Raw genomic sequence first — 9,402 nt, 5'->3', positions numbered from 1 at the left:
GGGAGCCCATGGGGCACAGAGCCCCTCCCCCCCGTGGCATGGAGGTCGCAGCAAAACTGCAACTGCTTTGCAAGCAGAGGCGTGGGGCCTCAGGCTGGCAGCTCCAGGCCGGGGGCTCCGTGGAGGGGGCCGCGTTGCAGACCCACGGCTGCAGGGGGCGAGCGCGCCAGGCCAGTGCAGATTGCGAGAGGGGCTGCGTGCGGAGGCAGGCGGAAGCGGCTGCTAGGAGGCGGCTGCCCCTTATTTCCCACGGTGCCCTGAGGCTGCTGCCCAGGAAGGGCAAGGAGAACCACTTGCTCTTAGCTAGCGCCCACCCTGGGAGGCTCCCGAAGGGCCACGCAGCCAGTGGGGCGGGGGAGGCAGGACTCCTGGGTTTGAAACACCAGGAGGGAGCGTGATCCTAGCGGGGACTGTCAGTGCCTCCCACTGTCCTGGAAGGGGGGAGTCATCACCCATCCTTCCCAGAAGGTGATGGTCACACACTGAGTCAGGGGTCGAGCCTGGGATAGAACCCAGGAGTCCTGGCTCCCGGCTCCACTAGACTCCCCTCCCCTCTCTGGGGAGAGAACCCAGCCCCCCCTGCTCTAACCACTAGACCCCACTCCCTTCTCAGAGCCCGGGATGCAATCCAGGTGTCCTGCTCTTACCGTCAAGCACTGATGTGCTCAAATTAAAGGGTTCCAAAGAGGCCTGTCTATCTCTGCGTCCCCGCTGCTACTGGCTCCAGCCATCTAATCTCATGGTGTAAATGGGACCCTGCCCAGCAGCATCAGACCACAGCCAGTTTTACGTGGGCAAGGAGGGTCCACAGGTGCCAGGCAGCCAGGCTCCGGGGGAGAGTGGGGGGGAATCTGTGGGTTTATTCTTGCAGAGGGTGATGTGGACAGAATCAGGCAGCGCTGAAATCACCCTTCGCTGCTCAGCCCGGAGACTCAGGGCCTGATCCCCGACTCAGTCCCTGGAAAGGCTCCTCTGGTCATCAAATGACTTTGGATCAGGAGCAAGTTCAGGGGAGCGATGCCAATTGACCCCAGCGGGGATCTGGCCCGCGGAGAAAGGGACAGGTGAAAACCCAACGGAAAAAGGAGTTGAGATGCAGCCGCCCTGGGCTTGAGGCTGGCGGGGTGGGGTGGTGGGAAGGGCTCACGGCACGCACGCAGGGGAAACCACACACGGCAGCGGGGCAGAGAGCAAGGGGTGTTATTTTCAGTTCAAAGCAGTTCACAGCGGCTTGGGAGTTGAAGACACTTTCCTCATCGCTCAGACAATAAGTTACTTCCAAACCGTCCAATCTGGGACCCACCAATGGACAGGAAATGGCCCCTTACACCCCCACCCCCACTCCCCAGCTCGTCTTGCTAGGATGAGAAGGGGCTGGGGGTCAGAACAGCGGGAAGGGCCTTATTTAATACGTCACTGTTCAGCTCTGGTTCTCTGCTCCTGGGCCGGGTTTACAGTGGCTTTACGGACTTTTTGCACTTGCCGTATTCTGAGCCCTGGTGTCAGAGCAACCTCAGGGCCGCAGTACCTGGTGCCACCCAAGGGCAGGACAGAGGGGCAGCAGCATGGCTGAGAATTCAGCCCCAGGAACACGAGGCCGGCTCCCCAGCGGGTGTCAGCCGGCTCCGCCGATAGTGACGGATGGACCCCAGCTGAGGATCGGGCCCGTAATAAATTAGACCACGGGTATTGAATACTGTCGCGCCCGCCCTCAGAGCGCGTGTCTCCCCACGAGCACGTCCATCAGGTAGTCCAAGTCACTCAGGTCCAGTCGGTCCTCGGCGCCGGCGAGCGCCTTGCTGTCCGAGTCCTCCGCGCCAGAGAAGGCCTTGATGCCGGAGAGGCTGGTGGGCGACCACAGGTCGCAGTCGTACATGGAGGTGTCGATGTCCTCGAAGATGTCCTCCAGGCTGTCCTCCAGCAGGTAGCTGGCGGAGCTGAGCAGCTCCAAGGAACCCAAACAAGGCTGTGGGGTCCTAGCCGGCTCCTGCTTGGCTCCAGACTCCCCGAACAGCAGCTGCTCCTCTTCAGGCTGGGCGGGGGGCGGGCAGCTGCTCAGGTTCTCCACGTGCTCCAGGTCCTCCAGGATCGTGGAGATGGAGGAGCAGAGCGAAGTGTCCACATTGGAGAGGAGGAGGTCGCCTCCCTGGCTGTCGGAGGGTGGCCGCTGGCACAGCTCCAGCGGGGAGCTGGCCGGGGGAGCTGACCCGCTGTCCCTAGAGCCCGCGATAGGAGCAGGAGAATCCACCACGGACGTGGCCTCGGGGCTGTGCGGGGCCGCCAGCCCCCCGGCGTCCAGCTGCATCTGGTCCTGCATGCGGCGTAAGGTGTTGGCCACCAGCACCAAGTGCCGAAGGTCGGGTTCCACGTGCCGCAGGCTCCGGTGCAGCTTGAGCATGGAGATGTTGAACAAGGAGCTGGCCGGGGCGGCGCAGGGGTCTCTGGGCTCTGCCTCGCCGCCCTCCATCTCCCCGCGTGTGCGCTTCACGCCTTTGGCCAGCATGGGTCTGCAAAAGAGACGGCGGCAGTGAGTTCCACCCGCACGCAGGCAGCCGCGAGAGCCACGGGGGCGGGGTCAGCCCCACGTCTGACCACGGGGCTCAGGACTCCTGGGTTCTTTCTCCACCTCTGGGAGGAAGCGGGGTCTGGTGAGCTGGGGCAGGGAGCCAGGACTCCTGGGTCCTATTCCCGAGTGTTCTTATTCCCCAGCAATCTAGCACCAGCGGACACAAGACCAGGCAGCCAGGGGAAAAGGAACCTGATGAACTGCTCATTCGGCTCTGGTTGTCTTGGTGACACAGCCCTCCAAAGGGGTGGGGGATTAGCCCCCTGGAGCCGTTTCAGGGAGGGAGGAGCCACTCGGCAGCTGGACCCAGAGCCGGCGGGGCAGCCCCAGCCGGGCATTTAACTCCTCCCAGCCCGCTCCCGCCTGTCTGAGAACTGCTCCTGTGTCACGACTGGCAGAGCCATACGGGCCTGCTACCAATTGGCCCCTGACGGCTTGGCACAGCTCCCGGGGCAGCAGCCCGAGGGCCATGAGCGCCTGGTAGCCCCACGGAGCAGATGGGGAGCTGAGACCCGGAGAGAGTCTGTGGCAAAGCAGGAGAGCTGAACTCAGGTCTCCAAAGCCCCAGACAGCTGCCCTAACCACCGATCCGTCCTTCCCCCAGCCACCCCACGGCTAACACACCAGCATAGCCAGGACTCAGGGATGGGGCTGACTGGTGAGCCAGCTCTTCTGTTTGCACCATGCTACTCAGACATGGTTTAGTGGTTGGGGGAGGGCCTGGGAGCTAGGACTCCTGGGTTTTATCCCATCTCTAAGACTGGAGTGGGGTCTAGTGGTTAGAGAGGGGCCATGGGGGATTGGTAGCCAGGACTCCTGGGTTCTGTCCCAGCTCTGGGAGGGGAGGGGAGGGGAGGGGAGTCTAGTAGTTGGGGGTGGGGAGTAGGTGGAGCTGGGAGCCAGGACTCCTGAGTATTATCCACGGACTCCCTGTGTGTTTTGGGGACAAAAGATCCACCCCTTTCCTTTGCCTCAGTTTCCCCATCTGTCACACCAGGATAGCGGCATGGACTCACCTGTGCTGTTGTCACCAGCCCAGCCGCAGCCCGTCGCAGCAGGGGCCCCTGCGTCTAACCCCTTTCCCCTCAGGGCAGCAAAATCCTTCTCTTGGGGAGATTTAACCCCAGCTCCCTGGAGCCGAAAGCAGGGGGACTCACACCCCTCTCCCGCAAGCCAACACCCTCCCTCTGGAGCTCTCCTCCCAGGCGGCGGGGGCAGGAGACGGGATCCCTGCGCTTGTCCCGGCTCAGCCTCCCCCAGCCAAGGCCTCCCGGCAGGTTCCTCCCCCTGCCGGAGCTGCCAAGACTGGAAAGCTCCAGAGAGGGGCGTGTGACCGGTCAGGCCTTAACTGGCTTGATACACGCTAGCCTGGGGAGGCGGGCTGTCAGTCAATAGTGAACTATACAGCTGGGGGGGGGGTCTATACTGAACTATAGAGCTTGCCGGTCTTAACGGGGAGTGCCTGCTCAGCTCCTGTGTGTCTGCATCATATAGGAGACATGGTTGTGTAGACTTTAGTGCTGGGCCATAGGGTCCCTAGAAAGGGACAGGGTCCCCCCCCTTTTCCCTGAGTTTCCAGTGCATTCTTCCATCAGGGATGCCCGTGACCTCCAAAGGACTAAGCTCCCCTACAGACCCCGTGCCCATCCTGTCCCTTTGCCCCTATCCCAGGGCAGAGAGGGAGCAGCTGGGACCCAAGAGGGGGCCCTGTCGCACCCTGGGGCTGGGATCACAGCCCATGGGATGCAGCGGGGCAGCTGCTCCAGAGGCGTCACCATACGCCCCCCTTCCCTGTGCGTGTCACAGAGATGACACAACGTGACTAATGCTCTGGTGTCGTGCGGACGACAGATGAATCACAGCCCCATGGTTTCCAGGCACCTGCCTCTTACAGACTGGATACAAACCAAGCTGCCAGGCGCCAGCCGGGATCCAAGACAGCCTTCAAACCCAGCAGCCAGCGCTGCAGTGAACAGCTCACAGGGTTGGGACTCGGGACCCAGCTCTGCCCTGCATGACCTTGAGCAAATCACTACCCCGCTCTGTGCCTCAGTTTCCCCTCTCCCCTTTTGTCCACTCAGACGGGGCTGCCTCTCCCTCAGGGTCTATGCAGCGCTTGGTGCGATGGGCCCCAGAGCCAGACTGGAGCCTTTGGGTGCTACCCTAACATAAATGATTGATAATCATGGATGTCATTGGATTATTCTTATTAATCCTTTGTATTAGGAGCAGGGCTCCCTCGTGCTAGGCCCTGCACAAACACAGCCTGAAGAACTAACAATCTACATATATTTCTAGCGCAATGGGGGCCTTGATTCCCTTTGGGCTGTTACTGAAATAGAATTACATCTACACAAATAGGGATCTTTTCAGGGGTAGCTCTCAAAGCACTTTATAGAGGAGGTCGATATCACCATCTCTGGTCTACAGATGGGGAAACTGAGGCACAGAGAGCCATGATTTGCCCAAGGTCACTCAGTGAGCCAGTGAGAGCCCAGACTAGAACCCAGATCTCCTAAGGCCCGGCCAGAGCTCTGTCCTCTAGACTACACAGCCAATCCTCCACCGCCTTAAGCTGCAGCCATTCTGAACCAGCAGTGTCCGGCACTCGATTGGCAGCGGTGTGAGTGGATGCTCTGGCCGCACAGAGAGTCAGGCTCAGAGAGATTTAAACATGTGCGGAGCCAGGGCACCAGACTGACCGCTGCGGGGAACCTGAACCCTCTCTGCATCCCCAGAGCAGCAGCGGCAGGACCCCCCACACCCAGTCCCTGGCAACATGCTTTGGTCCCGTCCTGGAGCGGGTGAAAGGAGAACGGATCCTAATCGTTATAACGCCCTTGCTCTAACAGAGATGCTTTGCACTCATAGGTCTCCAGGCAGCCTGCATGGGAGGTATCAATGCCTACCCCCATTTTTCAGATGGGGAAACTGAGGCACAGAGCAGAAAAGCCACTTGCCCAAGGTCACAAAAGAGCACCCAAGTGTCATGAGTCCCGGTGCAGCGTTCTAGCCACCAGACGTGCCAGAAGAGCCATTCGCCCATAGTCTCTGTCCCCTTGGCAACCTGGACTGAGCCAAACTCCCAAGATATAGGGGCTACGGCTGAATGGGGAGCCAGACACCCCAGTGGTTGCACGGCTTATCTTATTACTTGCTCATTGCTTGGGCGGAAGCCCCCCATTGCCTACCACTGCAATGAGGGTGCCTCCTGGCTATCTGACCGTTGCCCAGAAGAGCCCCCTGTTACCTGCCCATTGTCCAGAGCAGCCCCTCCATTACCTGACCTTTTTCTGCCCACTGCTCCATGCCTCGGATGGGGGGGGGCTCCTCATTACTCCATGCAGGCCACCCCCCCCACACTATCTGACCCTTGGTGGGGGGGCCCCAATGCTCCATGCATTGCACTGGGGGCTCCCCCTCCTCCATGCCTCACACAGGCTTCGGATTATCCACTGCTCACCCACCGGGACTGCCTGTTATCCGCCTCTCACCGGGGGGGGGGAGGGGGACGTCCCATTGCTCTGTGCTTCACAAGGAGGGGATTCCTCGTTACCTGTCCCTTGCACTGGGGGCTCCCCATTATCCCTCTCCCGGGGGGGGAGGGCTCCTCATTGCTCCAAGGGGGCAGCCCCTCGCCACGGGCGGAGCAGGGGCGGGTGAGTCACGCAGCAGTAGGAGCCACCTCCCCCGCCCGGCCCGGGTGAGTCACCGGGCTCGGGCTCTCCCCCCCGGGCTCCCCCCTGCGGCCGGACCCGGCTCCCCCTTTCCCGGACTCCCGGGGCAGCATGAGCCCGGGGCCGCCGCCGGACCCCCCACCCCCGACCCTCATTTACATACCCGGCTCCTCAGGGGCCAATCAGCGGGGTTTGGAACGCGGCGCGCAGCCAATCAGCAGCCGGCATCTCCCCCCTCCGGCTCCGAGACCGACTCGGCCACCGGGAATTGCTACATCTGCCCGGCCGCGCCAGGCCCCGCCCCTCCGATTGTCCGGGGGCGGAGAGCAGCGCGACAGCCAATAGCGGGGCTTGGCCGGACGCCTCATCTGCATACAGTGGGCGGATGGGACCGAATCAAAGCAGCTGGAGGGAGGGGCGGGGGAAAGGAAAGAACAAGAGGCCTCGCCCCCCTCTCACCTGATTGGCCAGGGTCGAGAGACTTATCTGCATACAGAGAACGGACGTGAGCGACTCAAACGAAGGGCTGGGCGGGCGGTTTGAGTGACAGGCCCTGCAGCTTCGAGATGGGATGAGTTTGTGGGGGCTCAGCCTGCAGCCGCTGGTTGTGGGCCTGCGCAGGGAGCCCCTGCAGAGACCAAGGGTAAAGGAGAGGGGAGGAGAGCAAGGCCACGCCCACCTGCCCCCATGCCCTCAACAGCCAGCCACCCCCACACCAGGTTAGTCCAGCAACCAGCATGGTAAAACAGACATTGCTCTCTATCCAGCCCAGGGGGCCCAGGAGCCTCCCCCTTCCCCATGGACCCATCTACCTCAGTCTCCTGCCTCGCCTTCTAGCAGACCAGAGCTGTAGTTCCATCCAATGCGGTTCCAGCCAGCCCCTCACTCTAGAGGAGTCCAGCAATGGTGGGACCCACCGACCCACAGAGGGTGCTCCAAGTCAAGGCAGGGTGGGTCAGGCAGCCAGATTCATGTGATTTAGAGGAAATTGAAATCACAGCCCTGCCGCTCAGAAAGGAAACCGAAAGGCAGGGCTTTGCCCGGTGACTGAGCAGCCGACCCGAGCTGGGGATAAACAACAAACAAGCAGCACTTCCCCAGCTGCTCTCTCTGTGGGACGGCTTGTGTCCTTCACAGCATTACATGTCAGGCCAACACCTCTGCCTGAACATCCTTAAACATTTTACAACCATTCTATTCAGCACAGTCTCATTCTTCTGACCTGCCTCACACAGCCAGAAGAACAAAGCCCCTTGTTCAGGAGCAGTATTACACTAGCTCGGCGTGCCTCAAATGCTGATCTCTCTCACCCACAGAAGTTGGTCCAGTAAAAGATATTACCTCCCCGACTTTGTCCCTCTAGTATCTCCAACAGAGATCAGGACACAGATGCTAGGCACCATGCTTACGCTGTCCCTGCCCTAAAAAGCCCTCCGGCTCCAGGGATTAGACAAAGGGTGAGAGGGGGAACAGAAGCACAGAACAGCAGAGAGATTCGCCCAGGCCCCCGGAGTTGTAAGTAGAACATCTTACCCTGCTCTCCCCATTCACCCAATAGCTTGATTCACTAGGACCCTGCTGCTTCTAGAACCCTGGGAGCAGCTGACTGGAGAGACAGAGCAGAGGTTTCCTGGCGAGCGAGGAGGGTGGGAGGCTGGTGCATAGCACAACGGAAAGGCTGTGGACAGCAGGCGGTGGATGGCTCACACACAGGAGGCCCAGGCTACCTGCACGGGGAGTGGAAGCATTTACATTGATAGAAGTCCTGAGCCCAACTGCAGAGGGAACGGGGCTCCAGGGACAGAGTAGCTCAGTGAAACTCAGCTCCTAGGAGGCATATTAAGGCTGCCTAATGCAATGGTCGCTGCAGCTTTCCTGTTTTCTTGAGAGGAGCACAGAGCCAAGCTCCTCCCTGCAACCTGAAGGGAGCCCTAGCCAGCTGTTGGAACTATTTCAAATGCAGTTTTTAAAACAGGTCACTTTTTGCACATCCAGACAATCACTACACGCTTGCCTGAAGTCTGACAGAAAAATGATAAGGCCCCCAGAGGTGCGCGCTTTTCACAAAGCGATCACTCCACACCTGGCCTCTCAGTCCACAGGGAAAACTCGCCCACCATCTTCAAAAGACGAGCATGGTAGCTTAAATTCAGAACTCTGCTGGCCACTAGAAACCATGGTCTCACCAGACACTGGTTTTATGGTTCATTACGAACAATCTGGAACCTGCTACTAACCTTCCTTTGTCCTGTGACTGTAGAGGTGTTAATTACCTCCCTCATTTCAAGTGGTTTCTTGCAAGGTGCTAACCGCTTTGTTTAACAATCTGTCCCACTTTGTATGGAGCTGTGATGGTCTGGTTACTTTCACAGAGCTCTTCATCAGGGCTCGAGAAACTGGAAAAAAGCTTGTCTCTTCCATCACACACGTTGCTCCCATAAAATATATCCCTTCACCCACCTTGCCTCTCTCAATTTTTTTTTTAAGCACGATCAGACACAAAGCCTCTGTCCAGATACCACCAACTCCCTATCTGGCCAGCCAACGGACCAGGGACCTCCAGGGTTAACTCACCAAGCTGCTGGTCTAACATTAACAGCAGATGTGCCGTCTTTTGGATCCAGGGCCAAGGGCACCGGCAGCCTGGGCTTGGGCTCAGACATGAGGTGGGGCTGGCACACAAGCCGTTCTTTACTTTGGCTGAGCGGGAGAGTTTTCTGCCTGAATGTTCTGTCCGCAGACAGTCTGTTACCAGGTACTCCCTGAATGTGCAGTTATTGTGCTTGCAGCAGAAAGAACTTATCACTCTGTCCAGTGAGAGCTCCCAGAAGCTAGCAAGCCTGCGCTGGTGGGGCAGACACCAAGATTAGTTCTTAAGAGCCATTTCCCATCAGCTTTTAGAGGGGCAAAATCCCTCCAAAAAGAATCCCGCCACCAGCCCTGAGGATAGGTCAATTTCTTCCCTGGTCTTTACTGAGAGATTTTAACTCAGCCTCTCACAGACAAGTCCTGTCTGTGGCCAGTGGTAGAACTGCAGAAAGTTCTTTGTTTGCAAAAGAAAAGTGACTGGGAGGAGGGGAGGCCTATCAATTTGCTGATCCCTCAACTTCCTAAACTGGGTAATTAGAAGACAGCAGAATTTCTTGATTTCTACTCTAG

The 9,402-nt window shown here is 59.1% G+C and overlaps 1 protein-coding gene across 2 annotated transcripts; it reads right to left on the bottom strand.

Annotated features, from left to right (window-relative positions):
* Window positions 1–625: 625 nt before the first annotated feature.
* Window positions 626–6,514, bottom strand: SERTAD1 (SERTA domain containing 1). Of its 2 annotated transcripts, none has more exons than XM_067556589.1 (2): window positions 6,407–6,514; window positions 626–2,507 (listed from the first exon to the last, which is right to left on the bottom strand). In XM_067556589.1, exon 2 carries the CDS (start codon window positions 2,501–2,503, stop codon window positions 1,712–1,714), a length of 792 nt encoding a protein of 263 aa, XP_067412690.1. In that variant the 5' UTR covers window positions 2,504–2,507; window positions 6,407–6,514; the 3' UTR covers window positions 626–1,711. The 2 variants fall into 2 exon arrangements, with proteins under 2 accessions (XP_067412690.1, XP_067412691.1); XM_067556590.1 differs by lacking the exon at window positions 6,407–6,514 and adding an exon at window positions 3,583–3,668.
* Window positions 6,515–9,402: the final 2,888 nt, after the last annotated feature.

The sequence above is a fragment of the Emydura macquarii genome, unplaced genomic scaffold (assembly GCF_026122565.2).
Source record: "Emydura macquarii macquarii isolate MOO-44397 ecotype Brisbane River unplaced genomic scaffold, CSIRO-AGI_Emac_v2 contig_1790, whole genome shotgun sequence".
NCBI lineage: Eukaryota > Metazoa > Chordata > Testudines > Chelidae > Emydura > Emydura macquarii.
The sequence above is the reverse complement of the archived record's forward strand: the minus strand, read 5'-3'. Positions and strand labels throughout refer to the sequence as shown.